Source organism: Lissotriton helveticus, chromosome 6 (genome assembly GCF_964261635.1).
Source record: "Lissotriton helveticus chromosome 6, aLisHel1.1, whole genome shotgun sequence".
Taxonomy (NCBI): Eukaryota; Metazoa; Chordata; class Amphibia; order Caudata; family Salamandridae; genus Lissotriton; species Lissotriton helveticus.
In genome coordinates this window covers 1,820,180,052-1,820,198,402 of record NC_136067.1, presented here as the reverse complement: position 1 = coordinate 1,820,198,402, position 18,351 = coordinate 1,820,180,052, and the positions used below count along the sequence as shown (strand labels likewise).

The following is an 18,351-nucleotide window of genomic DNA, read 5'->3' as shown; positions in this document are numbered from 1 at the left end:
TTTATAGCATAATCTGAAGCCTCCGGTCCTGACATAGAATTGCTGTTGATTAGCTTGTTTTAAATATTGCTGTGGCATGTTGTATTTTTTTGACTTTATAGACTACGGCCTAAATAAACTTATATTATTACTACTATTTTTCAAAAGCTTTAGCATTTGGCTCCTTTGTCCTTTCAATGGACATATGCCATATGATGCATATTCAAATATGAAGTGAAACATTCACTTTGGCAAGTGGCTAACCATGGCATACAATAGGTAATTATTAAATGAAGTAACAGTATTGTCTGGGGTGGGTGTGATCCCTATTTAATTTGTATTGCTTTTTACATTTCAGGTGTCTACGTATGACTCTCGGGTTATATAGGTTGCGTCCATGTATATAATAATAGTACAGATGAACTATGTTTAATTATAATCTGTGACTTCATTGTCCAAGACCACTAAAGAGTAAAAGTAGTAGTTGCTTCAATGCCATGAAAATGGCAAAAGTACATATGCTGGCAATATAACTCAACGAGTCTGTACCAGATTAGACATATTTATTTGAATATGCCATCTCATAGACAATTTTATTTTATCGAAACAGATACATATTAGAGATGTCAGTATTTTAGGCTAACAAAATTCATTCTTATAGATTTTTTTAATTAATTTTAGGTCAGTGATCCCAAGTCATCTGTTAAAGGGATAAACAGTGAGCTTGGAGAAGGATCCAGCGATGGACTACAGCTGTCATCCAGTCTTCAGTTTCTTGAAGAGGATCTTGAAACTTCATCTTTACCCGATATCAATGAGGATCAGCCTTTTGACATTCTTCAAAAGTCCTTACAGGAGGCAAATATTACTGAACAGACTTTGGCTGAAGAGGCATATTTGGATGCAGATGTAGAGTCTAGCCAATTATGTGCACAACCACAGCTTGTTTCGCCTCCCTCAGCATCGTATTCTCAGTCTACTGATAACTCTGCTTACTCAGGTCAGCCATTGCACCCGCTAGGAATTACTCCTCTACCAGCTGGAGCATCATTGGCAAGCAATACAGTTGGTGTGCAAGAAGGCTTTGTTCAGCACGTGGGAATTAGTGTTCCTAATCAGCAATTGTCTAATTGTGATCAGTTGAATGGACCAGGGCAAATTCAACTAATTAGCTCTTTTAACAATCAACCATCCATGATGACTATCAATAAAATTGATGGAGCTCAAATTATATTGAAAGGCAGTGGACAGCAAGGATCCCCAGGTGGTGTCTTGCTTCACAGACATACTCCGAATGGCAACTCAATGTTTGGGAACTCTAATTCAAGTCCCGTTGGGCATGCTACGAGCGTTCCATTTGGCAATGCAAATTTTCAAACATCCCTACCCTTGCATAATATTATCATACAGAGAGGACATGCGCCTACTCCTAATAAAATTCCAATTAATATACAACCAAAGTCTATTCAAATGGATCAGCATGCAGCTTACAATATGAACATAGGAATACAGCAACATCACATACAAGGGATTCCATTTGCTTCAGCAAATGTACCTCACAGTTCAGGAGGCTGCCAACAGATGCCTGTTAACTTTGGTAACCAACAAAATCCAAGAAACATGGTTTCTTCTCAGTCACTAAATTCTGCTGGCAGTATTGTTATTCATTCACATGTGGGACAACATCATGCACATCAAAATCAGTTTCTCATTCCTACAAGCATGCCATTAACTTCAAGCTCAGCTCATCATGTCCAGACCATTAATGGGCAGCTTATGCAAACACAACAAACTCATCTTGTTCCTTCTCATTTATCTGCTGAGCATGCGATGCTAAATCGAAACTCCCCCAGCATGATCCGATCTAACCAACCCTATGCAGCCCAGATGCTAAGTAATCACAGTACATCTGTACAACTGGTCTCTGGTCAGACATTCAGTGGGCCAGGGGGTCAAGTCATAGTAAACCATGGATCTTCTCAGATTGTTGGTGGACAAATGGCAATGCAGCATTCATCTCCTACAATATTACATGCATCTCCCACCCAAGGTAATGATTTTCAAGGTAATTCAAACTGTACTACAATGTCAACTGGACAGTCTTCAGTCTCTGGTATTCCGGTGCCTAATCAATTCACTGTTGTAAGCTCTGCCCAAATACATGCTGATGTGCGGAATTCAGCCCAGACAGTACCATCTGGAGCACACTTGTTTGGAGATCAAATTTCACACCAAAATAGAACGCAGGCTTCTGTCAGTGTCTCTCACCGTCTTCCAGCATCTTCTTCCCAAGCTGCCAAATCCTTTCCGGACTCCCCAGCAAGACATCAAACATATTCGTGTTGTCAGGTATGAATATCGTTTAGTGTATGTATGTGAAAATAATACTGTACCAACTGTATCAAAGAAGCAAGTTGTATTGTTTTTTTTTTATGTTACAAAGTAGACCTTTTATTGTTTTATTATCCTCTAGATAAATACAAAGATTTTAAAATGTAAAGCTAAACTTTGTAAGGGGAAAACCAGTGTAAAAGGTAATAATCCATCTACTTTCTCTTCAGTGTTAAATAATTATGATTTACCTGTTTTTAATAGGAATATGTACACATTGCCCTCCTATAGCCGAACAGGACCAGTGGTATAAAACTCATAGCAGGCAAAAAAGTAGAATACCATGGATCCCCCAATTTGTGTGAGCTTCTCTCCATTTGCAAACCCCCAGGGAAATCTCTCTGGCTCCATACTCTGACGTCCTGTCAACTGGTGTTTCCCCGGGCTCCCTTTGCACAAGGAGCCCCAAGAGTACCACTCCACATAAAAATACTTTTATTCCCAGACATCACTTTGCAGACATACAACCTTATTTGGCGCTTAGACTGTTCAGGAAAGTCTTTTTGGGCTCAACATGAGGGAAAATAAACTTCTTCCTTCTTTGCTCCACCTTCAGCATTATAGGTAAGCCCAGGACTGCTGTAATGGTCTTTTGACATGTTGTCTTGTGTAACATTAAGCAGAGCCTTTTCCCAGACTATTGTAGCAAAGTGTAAATTAGGGGGAAACCCAAACTCCCTATATCCAGCCACATTCTGTTTCTAACTGCTTCCCAAAGAATCTACTCTCCAGTTTCTTGACTTCACCACAATCAACATTGTGTCGCTGACTCCTCTATCCGAATTCTGCCTTTTAATGGAAACTATGAACACCTTTCAGCACTATTTTAGCCGGATTAACACAGTTACTGGTTGAGTTGGGCCACATGGCCCAGTTTGAATATAAATTCGGAAAAATTGCATTTAATTTAATTTAATTGCGGGTTTCTAAAGCGCTAGAATCGACTCCCGAAGGAGTATCTCTGCGCTGTAGACTGCTGGGGAACCCGTCCTGGTTTTCCCTGTGAGATGTACCCTACTGGGTATCTCCAGGGTGAAACCAGGCATCCCCGGCGTATGTGGGGGGCCGTTGTGGAGATGAGGCAAGCTAATGCCCAGAGTTGCCGAGTGTGATTCCTGGTTAGAGTAGGCACTGAGGCGAGAATTATCGAGTCCGCTGACCCTGGTCCACGACCCTGCCGTGTCGGGAATTGAACCCTGGTCCCGGGCCGTCCTCTGCTTTCGGGTCTGCCGCCTCTAACCAGTGAGCCACACCACTCCATTTAGGATGATCGTGTCCTCTTGTGAAATGTAAACAGTGTTATCAATTGACAGATCTATGCTCCTGCTCTGTTTGGAGATATATTTCCCCCTCTGTTCATACTTCAACTCCCTGCCAATGCCCTGCCTTGCTCATCAGTGGTGAGTGGTGTGGCGCAGCGGCCTGGGTGGCTGGCTCCGGAGTACAGGGCTCACGGTTCAATCTCCGGCACCTGCGGCAGCTCAGCCCAGCACCCTGTGACTTTAGGCAATAGCTCGCTTATGCTCCCCGATGGCCCCCAGTACCTTGAGACCCTTAGGGGTGATTAGTTTGTGCTTTACAAATACCTGGTTTTAGTGGTGATCATTGAAAGTGGTGAGGTGTAATCTTTGCTGCACATTCCAGGTGTGGAAGCCTAACCTCTTCTATTATGGTTAGTGGGGGTTCTCCCTACAAGAATAATATGGAGATAATTGTGTCAGATTGTGCATTTTAACTCACATTTTCCCCACAAATGTGCCAAAAAGCCATACCCTCATAAAGGGCAGTCATGAAATATTCTAGTCTTTTCAGATTGTGCTCAGGAGCTATTCCCATTTTCGTTTTTAAATTTACCATGGGTTCAATGCATATGTTAGGAATTAACTCCAGCAAGCCAGGGCCAGTCTTTTGTCATGGGTGCCTGCCCTATGCCATTGTTCAGCTCTTATGACAAAAATTACATAAATGTTGCTAGTGTCAGAAGTTTGTCTTTAAAGCTTCCACATAGCATGATTGTACCCATGTGTCAAATATGATCTCCTGTTATGCGTTAGGTAACACCCCTCCTCACCCGTATGTCTTAGGCACCCTCCCCATAAGTCAAGAATTACCTTCAGTGTGCCCCAGTTAGCAGCACATTTGCATAAAACACATCCTGACAAAAATGCTCGTCCCAATACACACACCCACAAAAAAACACACTCAAATACACCCAAACATACTCATTTTTTCACACACACTTTCTTACACGTTTACGCACAGTCACATTCCGACCTACAGTTTCTATTACACAATCCGTTCTCCAGCATTGGTTCTTTCATATATTCACATGGTTGAATCATTCCCCATCGTCAGGCCGTGAATCCCCAGTAATCTTAAATTACAGTAAACAGAGGTAAAATGGTCATTGGCCTACTCCCCCCCGAGGCCACCACAGCTTAGATGTCTTCTGCACGTTGTGTATGTTGGAGTTCGCAGTCTCAGTCACATTATTCTATTACTTTTCTGGTCCACCCAGGAACTGAAACAACCTTGTCATCAGCTTTCAGAGTACTGTAGGTTGTTTTTAGGCAAATTCCTCTTTCTGGGCCTTTCATCTATCACCACTGGCTATCATGGCTAACAGAGAGAACAAGATTTCCTTTGATGCCTCTTTTACTTGTGGACAGACACAATCTATTCCAGTGATACACATGTGAACAATGCATGTATTGCCTGTATACTACTCACACAGCTTTGTGTTGTGATATTTGTAAGACTTTTCCTTCTAAGACTCTGAAAGACAGGAAGTGAAAGTTGGCCCTGTATGTTTTGGAGAAGAAAAATAAATACCCTCCTTCTGAGGGGATACCCACTCGTCAAGGGATGATTCCGTAAAACGTGCTCCACCAAGCACTTCTACAAAGGCATCACAAAAAAGGAGACATGTATGGTTTCCAGAGCTTAACGTATTGTTCAAAGTACCTGCAGCCACCTCCTCCCATGAAGTGCCTGAAGTTCCCCCAAGAAAACACTCCAGAAGTGAAGAACACATTTCTGGGGGAAAAACTATGACAACTCATCATCTGTTGTCAAGAAAAGCCTTCTATGTCAGCAGAAACTCCATCATCCATGGAGACTGAGAAGATCATCCAAGGATGCCACTCATACCGCCGACAGCATCAGCACCATCAACAACAACTCCATCGACTAAGACACCATCGACCCAGTCATTGACGACCCCACTAACGATGAAACCGTCAACAATTGCGTTTACCTGCACTTACCTTTTCACCCGTGAGGGTGACTGCAAATTTACCAAACCAAATATTGGATTCTGAAGTATGGGCAGATCTCAGTGACAAGGATAAATTGGAGGCTGCCTCCTGTGCTACGCACCTGGATGTGTGTTACAACCCTGAGTTTGAGGAAGCATTAGATGAGGAGGAACCTTACCAGCACCAGCCATTAGTCCAGCTAAATCCTAAGGACATGTGGGAGGAAGACTCATCTGATTCTCTGTATTCAGATACGGGAGAGGAAGGTAAAGGTGGAAGTTGGCAAATTTGACCACATTTTTGATGAGAGGCAATAATGTGAGCTTTAAGACCAGAATGAAACGTAAGGATTTGGCCGATGGTTTTAGTGTAGGTAAAATCCCCTCCAGTTTAAAAGAATCCAAAAGATTACAGTTGAATTTGCTTGTGAGGGGTGTGCCGAGAAAAAAGACTTCTGTTTTCTGGGGACTTAGAAGGAAAGTTGGGGGAGTCTTGTCTTTGGATGGGAGTAATGGGGGCCGCCTGCATGTGCTGATAGAAGAAATTAAACTGGGTGCCTCTCTTATTGTAAGTGTCTAATAGAAGCAGATGAAATTTGACAGTCAGAGTAGGGTTACCCTGCAAATTTAGTTGATTTTAAATCCTACCCAGTTTTAATCAGTCTTGGTGGCCCGTTGTGATTGTTTTCGTCATTTGTGTCTGGATCTCCTATCAAATACTGTAGGGAGAACCCAGATACCTCTATATTAGCCACATGAGTTTATGCTACGAGAACACCTTGTTTTCTTGCCTAGGGGTTTTCCATTTGCAAACTGTTGTTGAATAGTCAAGATAATTGAACATCATACTGCAAGTTCTAGAATGCACTAAAATGGTAACGGAAAACCTAGAACTGGAAATAGGTTATCCTTGTGACTAGAGGCATACAGTAATTTTATCACACTTCCTCTAAAATTATATTTAGTGCCAACTTGGTTTTATTCAATATCACTGGCCCAGTGCCCCCCAAAATACTCCTTTCACCCCATATTTCCTGATGTATACCTTGGGGAGAACCAGCAAGCTTTTTTCAGCCAAACTACTTACTGTTACAGCCCTAAACTGTTAGAAATTCTTGAATACACCTCTGCTATCCAAGAGTCTGAAGGAGGGGTAACTCACGGGCACCGATGTAAGAGTTACTATAGTGAGTAGAAGGGTCTTTCTCCAGTATTAGGGGTGTCTTTCATAGATTCACATGCTTGAATATTCCCCGTCGTCGAAGTGGGAGTCCCACGGTAAATAAAATAGCAATAAAGGCTAAATATATATATATATATATATATATATATATATATATATATATATATATATATATATAAAAACATAATACAAGAAAAGAAAGGAAATACACTGAAATCCTCTAAAAACCATTCCTACATAGGAATGCAAGGCAAAGAGAAAAAACCATTTGTAACACATTAGTGTCATTATGTTAGTCCAAACTGCAGCCAATCAGGCGCCAGCACCCTCTAGAACCTTCTCCTCAGAAGCTCAAGCCCTCAGATTTTCTACCGCACGTCGTGTGAAGGGAGTTTTCTTCTCTATATCTGTAAGAAGTACAAGGCCCCTACAGGTTCTCCAGCTTGTCTGATTTCTCATCCCAAGCCGGACTCTGTCGTGACTCAGGCAGCACAACGTAGAGCACGTAATCCGGCGTCCCAAATCACAGCCCCTCCGGATAGAGAGGGTCGACGTTTGGATGCAATTGACCGCAAGTTCTCGACCATGGCCTCCACATCTGTCCGAGCAGCTAATGCTTTGGCCATTTTGGGTCGTTATGACCGGCAGATGTGGTCAGATATTGCAGATTACATGGCACTCATCCCTGATGCTTCCAAGGCTGACGCACAGCAGATTCTCCGCGATGGACAAAGAGCAGCGGAAGAAATCATAGATTGTGCAGTGGATATTGCAAATACAGGTTTCCGCCTCCTGGCAAGTGCGGCTGCACTCCGACGCCAAGGCTGGCTAAAGTCCACCTCCTTCAGGCAGGAAGTCCAAGACAGAATACTGGATATGCCATACGATGGAGAATCATTATTCGGATCCCATATTGATGATGCCCTTGAATCCATCAAGAAGGACACCGATACGGCAAAGTCCTTAGGCACGCTACAATTTCGTAAGCAGTCCTTTCGAGGTACGCGCGGACGCGGCACCTCTTCCAACTTTCGAGGTGGTCAGCAATACCGTTCATACAATCAGAGCGGCCAACGTTACACGCCCAATCAGCAGTCTCGCCAACAACCCACCAAAACATTCAGAGGAAAGTCGTCCTATCGTGGCGCAAATCAGAAAGGCCAATGACTTTTGCCGCTCTCAACGTGTTGGAGGACGAATCTCTCTGTTTTATTCCCAGTGGTCCTCGATCACCTCGGACCGCTGGGTTTTGGACATTGTCAAACTGGGACATACCCTGGAGTTCACAGAGATTCCTCCTTGCACCCCACCTCGTGGCCTACCTCCTCCACATCTCGAGGAGCTTTACCATCAGGTCCGTCTTCTTGTGTTAAAAGGAGCAGTCGAAGTGGTCCCAAAACATCTAAGAGGGAAGGGTTTTTACTCTCGTTTTTTCCTCATACTCAAGAAGAACGGAGATTGGCGACCCATTCTGGATCTGAGGGCTCTCAACTAGTTCCTAAAGTCTCAATCATTCTGTATGCTGACGCTACTGGAGGTCCTGCGTCTTCTGTCCAGCGAGGATTTTATAACCACCATAGATCTTCAAGACGCTTACTTTCACGTCCCCATCATCGCACAACATCGCCAGTACCTACGTTTCAAAGTGGGAACCATGCATTTCCAGTTCAAAGTTCTACCCTTCGGACTGCGTTCAGCTCCTCGTGTGTTCACGAAGGTACTGGCCCCGGTCGTGGCTCACCTGCGTCTACAAGGAGTTCAGATCTTTCCTTATTTAGACGATTGCCTTCTCAAGTCTCAATGCCACCATCAACTGAGTCGGGACACGCACCTTTGCCAGCAGGTGTTTCAGTCTCTGGGGTTGACCATCAATGTCGAGAAGTCACAGTTTGAACCCCTGCAGACCAGGTCCTTCCTGGGAGCGATCCTAGACACACAGCTCTCAGAAGCATTTGTCTCTCACGAGCGGCGTCTGAAGATACTTCGTCTGGTCGCACTCATTCGACGAAAACAGTCCATTTCTGTTCGGACGTCAAAGTCATTCTTGGGAATGGCTTTGTCATGTATCGCACTGATCCCAAATTGCAGGTTGCGCACCCGTCCTATTCAGGAAGAACTGGACTTACAGTGGCGTCAGGTCTCCGGGTCCTTCAACGACCTAGTTGCCGTCACAGCCCGCATGAAGATGAGCCTGTGCTGGTGGGCGCAGCCCGCGAATCTGAACATGGGTGTGTCCTTCCTCGATCACGTCCCGGACCTGACGCTGACGATCTCCAGGGCCTCTGCATCAAGGGCAAGTGGTCGCCGACGCAGCGCACGTGGCATATCAACAGGCTAGAATTGATGGCGATCTTTCTAGCTCTCAAGTCTTTCCTCCCAGTTGGTCAAGGGGAATCAGTGCTAATCCAAACGGACAACACCACCAGTATGCACTACGTGAACAAACAGGGCGGAACCAGGTCTCCTCTTCTGTCCCGCTTGGCCCAGTCAATCTGGGATTGGGCTCTCCGCCATCGCATTACCTTGACCGCTGTCCACCTTCCGGGGGTGTCAAACCTTCTGGCAGACTCTTTAAGCAGATCCACATCCTCAACACACGAATGGGAACTGCACCAACCGACTCTGGATCATGTGTTCCGCCAATGGGGTCACCCAGATCTGGATCTCTTTGCAACACCGGAAAATCGGAAATGCCCGTCTTATGCAAGTTGGCATCCCCACCCAGGGTCATGCGGGAATGCCCTTTTGATCAACTGGTGCGATCTATTCGCTTACGCTTTTCCACCGCTCCCATTAATTCAGCGGGTACTGTGGAAGATGCGGAGGCAGCCGTGCCACATTCTGTTGATCGCACCTCGTTGGCCCAGACAGGCATGGTTTACGGAACTGCTTCTGATGTCCCAGTGCGAGCCCATTCCTCTACGTCCTCGTCCAGACCTCCTAACTATGGACAAGGGCCTAGTGTGTACTCCAGATCCCTCAACGCTTCAATTATGGGCATTAAACCTGAGTACCTTGAGTTCGCGGACTTGAACATATCCCAGGAGTGCAGAGACATTCTAGCTCAAGCCAGAGCGCCGTCTACCATTAAGACTTACAAACTTAAATGGAAGCGGTTCTGTCATTGGTGCGTTTCAGCCAATATACATCCCATCCATTCCACTCCTGAACAGCTCCTTCCATTCTTTTTGAGCCTCGCTCAGTCAGGACTTTCTCATGCTACACTGAGAGTTTTCTTAACTGCAATCTCTCGTTTCCGACATGATGGCTCTTCATCCCTCTGTTCATCACGAGTGATACGTCAATTTTTCAAAGGGCTTTTCCGCAAGTTTCCACCTGTGCGTCGCCCTCCGCCAGCTTGGCAGCTCAATGTGGTATGAAGTCACCATTTGAGCCTATCCATAAGGCCGATATAAAATTCCTCACCTGGAAGGTTGCACTTCTTCTGGCTTTGACCTCATCTCGTCGCGTGAGCGACCTTCACGCTTTTACTGTCAAGCCTCCTTATCTCCAGTTCAAACCAAACGGAGTGGCACTGCGTACCAACCCTTCTTTCTTACCTAAAGTGCCTACGGATTTTCATTTGAATGAGCCTGTGTTCTTTAAGACTTTCTTTCCGGACCCTAAATCTCCGGCGGAGTAGCGCCTACATTCGTTAGACATCAAGCGTTGTCTTAAATTTTATATTGCAAGAACTGCTTTTTTCCGCAAGTCCGACCAATTATTCATTGCATACGGACGACTGCGCAGAGGACATCCAGTTTCCAAGCCGACAATTGCCAGGTGGCTTTCCTCAGCCATTGCTTTCTGCCACCAACAAGCGGGCAGACCATTGCAGTCTTCAGTGAGGGCTCATTCTACGAGGGCGATGTCTTCATCAACCGCCTTGTTTGCTGGTGTGCCACTTCATCAGATTTGCCGTGCAGCGACATGGTCCAGCAGGCACACTTTCACCAAACATTACTGTTTGGATGCCATCAATGAAGCGGATACCGCAGTGGGGCAGGCAGTGCTTCGCCATCTTTTTCAGTAAGGTGAGCCTCTGTTCCCTCCTCCTTATTATTTCCTGTGATTGCTTTGATGTTATATGACTGTATTATTTATTTTATAGTACTGTCTTGATATATGCTTCATATGCTTAGCAATCTCAGTTCTAGGAGGTTACTGCTTTCTATTCTATTCAAGCATGTGAATCTATGAAAGACACCCCTAATACTGGAGAAGAACAATTGTTACTTACCTGTAAACAGGTGGTTCTCCAGTATTGGTGTCTTTCATAGATTCACATGCGACCCACCCTCCTCCCCTCAGAGGCTCTTTTTTCCTCATGCGCTCTTAGTTACTTTGTGCTACGAAAATCTGAGGGCTTGAGCTTCTGAGGAGAAGGTTCTAGAGGGTGCTGGCGCCTGATTGGCTGCAGTTTGGACTAACATAATGACACTAATGTGTTACAAATGTTTTTTTCTCTTTGCCTTGCATTCCTATGTAGGAATGGTTTTTAGAGGATTTCAGTGTATTTCCTTTTTTTTTTTTTCTTGTATTATGTTTATATATATATATATATATATATTTAGCATGTATTGCTATTTTATTTACCGTGGGACTCCCACTTCGACGACGGGGAATTTTCAAGCATGTGAATCTATGAAAGCCACCAATACTGGAGAACCACCTGTTTACAGGTAAGTAGCAATTGTTCTTATTCAACATATGTTGATTGCAGAATTTGTACCAAGTGTGAAACTCCAGGTCCACCTGGGAATGATTATGCTTATACCAGCTGTGTGGACTATTATCAAATATCTACTTGTTTTATGTATATGATTCTTCAGAAATCTACTTGTCCTGTAAAAAAAAAAATCACTTATCCCTCTTGGTGAAATGCAGAAAGGTTACAAATTGTGGAAGTGTTCTTATTACGTCAAAGCTCTGATAGTAGCCTTTTTGATTACTTTAGGGGTCATATCAGCTTTTGGAGTCTAGTTAGGCTCTGATTTTGCTTCCTACAAATTTCTGCAAACTTACATACAGTACTTGGCAGTAGGCGGGAAGTGGTGATTCGATGGTGGAACACTATGCACACCCACAGTCTGTGCAAGATGTCTACATCCATTTGCGCTTTCACTTTTCCGGATCTACTCCTCTGCAGGCATTTACGTAGGACTCTGAGCAAAAGGCTGGTGATACGCCGGATTGCCAAACTTCTGTATCCTGCCTTCGGCTCCTTACTGGTCCTTGTAGTCCGTATCAGCTACGGGCGTAGTCTCTCACCAGTTGCATTGTCCTGCAACTGGCCACCTCTTTCTCAAATTGCTATGAGCACTGTGGACTCTGTTGAACTCTGTCCATTGCTACTGAGCTCTTCTCACTCTGGAAGCCGGGTGAGGTGTTTATGACAGAGTTGTGGTAGAGTCTCTCTCAGCACCTTATTTTGGGGTCCGAGAGGTATTGTATGGCCTTGTGAGATCTTGTGTAGCCATGGGCATATGTGGCTCATACCACCTAGATGAAATCGTTGAATCAGCTGGATTAATTGGGTCTACTGGATCAACTTTTAGCTCATCAGCTGCTATAACCAGCTGTTTTTAAACAGGGAACTAAGCTGCCCTTGGGAGGTTGTGGTGACACTTAAGTGGTCCTTAGGGGAGCAGGTAAGTTATTCATGTGAAGTTGTTTGGCACAGCATGGTGGTGGAAGAGGCTGTCAAGGCGAAAATATAGTCAAGTTTCTTTACAGTGCTATTTTCTGCCTGATTCGTTTGTGATTCCCCAGTGATTGGCTGTGCATGTAGGACAGACATCAGATTGACTTTAGATTTTGGATTGACTTTGTAGACCTGTTGGTTAAGTTTGACACACCATTGCAGGAGCCGTGGGGCAGAGGGCCTTTGGACCTTAGGAGTTTCAGGAAATTTCTGCTCACAAATCGGTACAGTACAAGCTTACAAGCCTGCCGGGTGGGTGGAAGATTTAAAGTTGGAGTCAATTGAGGAAAAACGCCTACAGCTCATTTAGATGGAGCAGAGGTCACTCTCATTCATCTGGAAGTACTAGACTTTAACTGCCCAGCTGGGCATCCTGATATTGGAAGCACTACAATAGACAATTGTTTACAGCAGACTGTTGATACTGTTACTCAAGAAATAGAATTGACTTAGAGGAGGCTATCCTAGAGGGAAAACGCTCTTGCCCCACAGTATGATTTGCATATAGAAAGCCAAGGTGATGACCTTCGGCTTTAGCCCCGTGGGCCTAGCATGAACAATGCAATTATTATTGCTGATACGAAACATGAATCAGTGCTCATACCGCCTAGTAAGTCCGCTCTTATTAAGCCTGTAGCTAAGTGTAAGAAGAGTGTGCAGCGCCGATTTGGTCAACCATTCGAGATGCATGATAAGAGTACTGGACAGTGGAGCAGTTTGCCCTTTGTTGATGATATACCGGCAGTGATGGACCAAATTTGTGTCAAGGTGATTGAATATCTGCAAGTTTTGTTAAAACCTATTTGTGACAGATTAAATCTTATCGACATTAGGCTAAACCAATTACTGTCACATAAGAATGCAGTACCTTTGATATCTTACGGAGCCAACTAGCATTCAGTCCCTGGTTTATCCTTGTGATTAACACAACTGGTACTACAAATTGTTCTAAAGGGTCTAACCCACTGCATCCTCGCTAGGACAAACAGGTTAGGCCAGACCGTAGTCAATAAAAATCTACGTGATACATCGACACAGGCCATACGGTGGTGCACCTCATGTCGGTGGCAGCACACTGACGCCACTGTTTAAATATCATCTCCCCCGCTAGGGTCCCTAAAATTGTCTCCTTCTGTATGCCCGTATGTATTAATATTAGCCAATAGACCTGCATTAATCCCCACACAAAGCGATGATCACAACCAAATATTTAATAAAACCAAACACTGGTTTTCTATTCATAGGGGAAATCCAATTGTTTCTGTTAGGAGTGTACCCTATGCTGGTTAGTCCGCAAAGCCATTCAATGGAGACTCTATTTTTAATAATTTTAGAAGTCCTATTTGTGTGCGAAATCTCCTAGTCTTCATACCATCTATCCAACCCAACATAGCTACATGACTCTTCTACCGCTTGGCTTTTTTTACAGGCCATCCGGTCAACCGTCTCCATCGCTTTTGGTCCCCATGATAGGCACTCTGTCTATCAACGCTATGGCAGATAATGTCAGTAATTTAATTACATCTGGTTTTGACCTTAATTTACACAATAGATTCTCTGCGCCTGAGAACCTGACTGCAGTGGATTGGCTCGAGCCACCATCAAATTTGTTCTGTCGTGGCCCAGTCCAACTTTTCTTACCGCATCAGCTACTCCAAAGTTGTTCTGTCCCAAAAAGACACAGCCTCGCTCTCTGAACATCATTAGTTGGAATATTGCAAGATTAAGTTGTAAGGAAACGCAACTCGAGTGCCTAGGTTTGATCAATAATTTTGACATATTAATTCTGCAGGAAACATGTTCCACTGTCCCTGTGCTCAGGGGTGGTTTTCTATGCTATTCCAACTTGCCCAGACTACTCAACTTATGCAGAAGGAAGGGAGGTTTAACAGCTTGGTTTAAACTCGCCGTGAATGTAAAGAGTTTCCCTATCGAGTTGAATTGCAAAGCGGTCCGGGCCTTTTCTGTGAGCATTACAAATGAGTTCAACTTTTTCTCAGTTAAGTTTTAGAATAATGATTTTACTATTTTAAATACCCCCACGTTTTTATGTGTTGTTTAATTATGTGGAAGATCTGGTTTCGTGTAATTATTCTTCAAATCTGTTAATTTGAGGCAATTTAAAAAAAATATTTCTTATTGATTTCCAAATGAAACAACATTATCAGACAAAGACAAACTAAAAAATGCATTAATTTGTGCACCCTTTCTCCCCATTTACCTCCCTCACCCGTCAATGTATATTAAGTCCATCAGATGAGATTCCCCTCATAGTTCGAAATTCCATGACCTGGATTCGATGTCCTATATCTTACTTGGTTCCTCACTTTAGTCTGTGCCCTCCTTGTCCCCCTGCTCCACAGTCCATTCATTTGTGGCAATTTCAACACCAAGAATTACGTTAATACTATTTACCTGAGTTTGCATGCAAATAACGCATATGGTCCGTTGACTAATTCATGCGTAGACCCAAGGGGCAAAATAGTGGGTCATTTTGTGTTTAATCATGATTTAATTAATGTACACAGTACTGTTCTAGTTTAACCCCTCCACCCATTTACACAACTATTTCGGAAGGGGCTGTATCCCAGTTACCTGTTGCGAGTCCTATAAATTAACTTTGTAGAAAAAAAAAGAATATATAAAGTGCTTGCAGGACAGCTAAACGAAGTTCCAAACTTTTCAGGCAGACGGTTAATTCTATTAAAAACAGCGATAGCACTTTGGGCCACATGTATCAAACTTGGAAATTGTGATCACCAAATAGCGACATTTAACGAATCGCAATTTGATAATCGCAAAAGTGTATGTCTCCCTCCTCTGTCTTCCTTCTCCCTCTCTCGAACCATTTGCTGCTTGTTGATGTTGACCTGGCTGATCGTCTTCATCAGATTCACTATCTGAGGGTATGCCTCTTGAAGTTGCAATGTTGTGCAACATGGCACAAGTGATGCTGGTGATTTATTGACCATGATGGCGGCCCCGTGTTCGGATTAAGTGAGCGACCTGCTGCTAATAAAGTTGCTTATTTTGGGATATTGAGTACCCCGAGCCAGATGCTACTGAGAGTTCTGCCCCAGCAGACACGTGCCTGCTGTATTTAAGTAGAAGTGTTTTCCTTTGTGCGAAACCCTATGCTTGGTGCTGCTGAATTGATTTCCAGGAGTTCTTTATCACCCTGTCCTGAGGAGGCCAGACTTGTTGGAAGGCCGAAACGCGACTGCGTCGACCCTTTCCATAAGGAGGAGTCACTATCTTGAAATATTATGGGAAATTATTGCCATTGACACATCCAAGGATTTGGGTTCTGTTGAATCATTTGATGAACCAGTTGTGTCTGACTACCTCTAAGTGTACCCCCTAGATTGAATAGGAGGACACTCAGCTGTTGCTGTAATATTTTTTCTGATTGGGTGAAGAAGAAATTATTTGTGATTTTTTTGATTTTGTTGCCGTGTATGAAGTTTGTTTTTTTGTTTGTATTTTTTGTATATAGTCGTGTACATGTGTATGTATATTTGTGTATAGTGAAAAAAGTTTTGATAAAAGAAATTGGCGGAGAATAATTCTGCTTGATTACAATAAATAAAATGTGTAATCACATCCTCACATAGTAGTGATGACTTCGGTAATTTGTTAGTTATAGATTAGTGGACAAGTGACATAAACAATAAGAGAATTTAGAGTCCCCTATTGGATAAATAATTTGACATCTTTTCCTCCATTCTCCACTTTTTTCTGCCCTCTGTACATGGCACAAGTGGCCACAATTTTGCAACATGTAACTGGCCTGTACTGCAATGCACCTCCACTCTTAGGCAGCGGAACCTACTCTTCAGTAAACCAAAGGTCCTCTCTATCACATTGCGTGTCAATATGTGTGCTGCATTGTATCGCTGTTCACTTGGTGTAGTCGGATTCAGGTATGGTGTCAGTATTAATGAGTGCTCAGCATATGTGCTGTCGCCTACGGGGTAGAAGGCAAAATATTAATCACTGCAAAGTTTCACCATGACCAGAGAGTCAGTAAGACAGTGTTACATGCATTTATTGAGCAGGTATCCTTCGCCAAATTCACCCCCAAGGAGACGTGCATGTATGCCACTGGGTCTGAAGATGTACGAATCATGTGAACTACCTGAGAATCTTGCCACTATGTCTGTGATTATATTTTTGCCATTGCACATGACTTGGATATTCATTGAATCATATGATTTTCTGTTCCTGTAAATGTACTCATTCACTAAGGGGGAACATATAGTTATAGTTATCCCATCAATGCACCCAACTACATGGGGAAAATGGGATAGCTGATAAAAATCTAATTTGGTTTGCTGCAATTCCTGTGGTATTGTAGGAAATCATATGTGGTGGTGCATCCTCTGCAACATAGCGTTCCTGAATTAATTGAAAATGTGCGATAGTGCACTTAGGGAGACTTTTCCCATATGGAGCAAGGGTCAAGACTAATTTGCATATGCTGGGTCCAAACTGGTGTGATGTGGTGAGCAGAAAAACAATGGATTAAACCCAGATCTGTGACTTGGGGTGAATGATTGCATTGTTCAGCATTCCATCCATCATCAGTTTTTTTTGCTACAGGGGGCCTTTAGGTACTAGGTGGCAATTCCTAAACCTTAACTTCATGATTGGCAAGTATACCATCGCCAGGCGATGCGTGGTTTATTTAGCATTTATGGATCTTTCTAGTGTCTTTGACAGGATAAACTGTGTCATCTTCTCTGGATTTAGACCTAGATTCTGTTTTTATGATTTTTCTTGCAAATATACGCAGTAATTTGACAGAGATGGTGAGGTATCTACTCAAGGTGGAGCTAACCGAACCGTTAGGCGGCAAGGTTGCATGTTGGCCACTTAATTATTTATTTTGAATATAATATAAATAATATCAATTCTTTTTTGCTGCAAAGTTGTGCTGATGTCCCCTCGATAAATAGATCTTTTATCAAGCTACTGATTTATGCAGATTACCCAGTGCTTTTTCACTTGTACCCCAAGGGCGTTAATGAAGTTGGTGGCATCCTTTAGTGACTTTGGGCCTGATTCACAAAGAACCTCTGCAGTCATGGTGGAGGCCTCGTAGTCGTGGGGAAGTCTCCGCACTCAGAGCGGAATCTCCGCAATGAGAATTCTCATTGCGCAGCTTCCGATCTAAGTGTGGAGACTCCCCTACGACTGCAGGGCCTCTGTCATAAGTGCGGAGGCCCTTTGTGAATCAGGTCCTTTATGTCCAGCTTAGACTTCCAAATCACAGGTTATGCCATATAGGCAGGGAAGTTCAAACCTACGGACATTTGAAATAGAAAATAAAACATCAGAAAAGGTCCATAGTTTTCCCTATGTGAGTACTGTATTTGATGCCTCTTCTTCTTGGAAGCTTAACATTTCAGCAAGGCGGCTCACATGTATTCAGTCTATGAGTGTCGTCTTTAACCTGCCCTCTAAGTTGAGGGAGAAACCCATTGCCAACATGTCTGAAATCTATATGCGACAATGTTTACCAGTTGTAACATATGGGTCGGCAGTGTGAGGATATGCTGATTTCCATTCTTTACAAATTGAGGAAAACTGTTTTTTAAGATTTTTTTTGTCTGTGCCATCATGTACTGTGCATTACCTCTGCTATGAAGAACTTGTAATGAATTCTCTTGAGCACTATGTTAAATTGGAACCATTACTGTTGTGGATCTGTTTGGTTAAACCCTCATGCATACCTCAATCAGCTAATTATTAAAGGGGGTCTAACTTGTGACAAGAGGCTGTCTATCTTTTGCCTGCTGTATGTCAAATCAAATTTCGCAAAGCTGGACCATTATT

The 18,351-nt window shown here is 43.4% G+C and overlaps 1 protein-coding gene across 4 annotated transcripts in view; it reads left to right on the top strand.

The window, feature by feature from the left end:
* The window catches only part of BICRAL (BICRA like chromatin remodeling complex associated protein), an 883,634-nt gene that overhangs the window by 328,846 nt on the left and 536,437 nt on the right, over window positions 1-18,351 (top strand). For all 4 annotated transcript variants that reach the window (XM_078649712.1, XM_078649709.1, XM_078649710.1 and 1 more), the window contains one exon: window positions 661-2,328. In XM_078649712.1, the coding sequence (XP_078505838.1) occupies window positions 1,174-2,328 (1,155 nt within the window). In that variant the 5' untranslated portion in view covers window positions 661-1,173. The remainder of the gene's footprint in view (window positions 1-660; window positions 2,329-18,351) is intronic.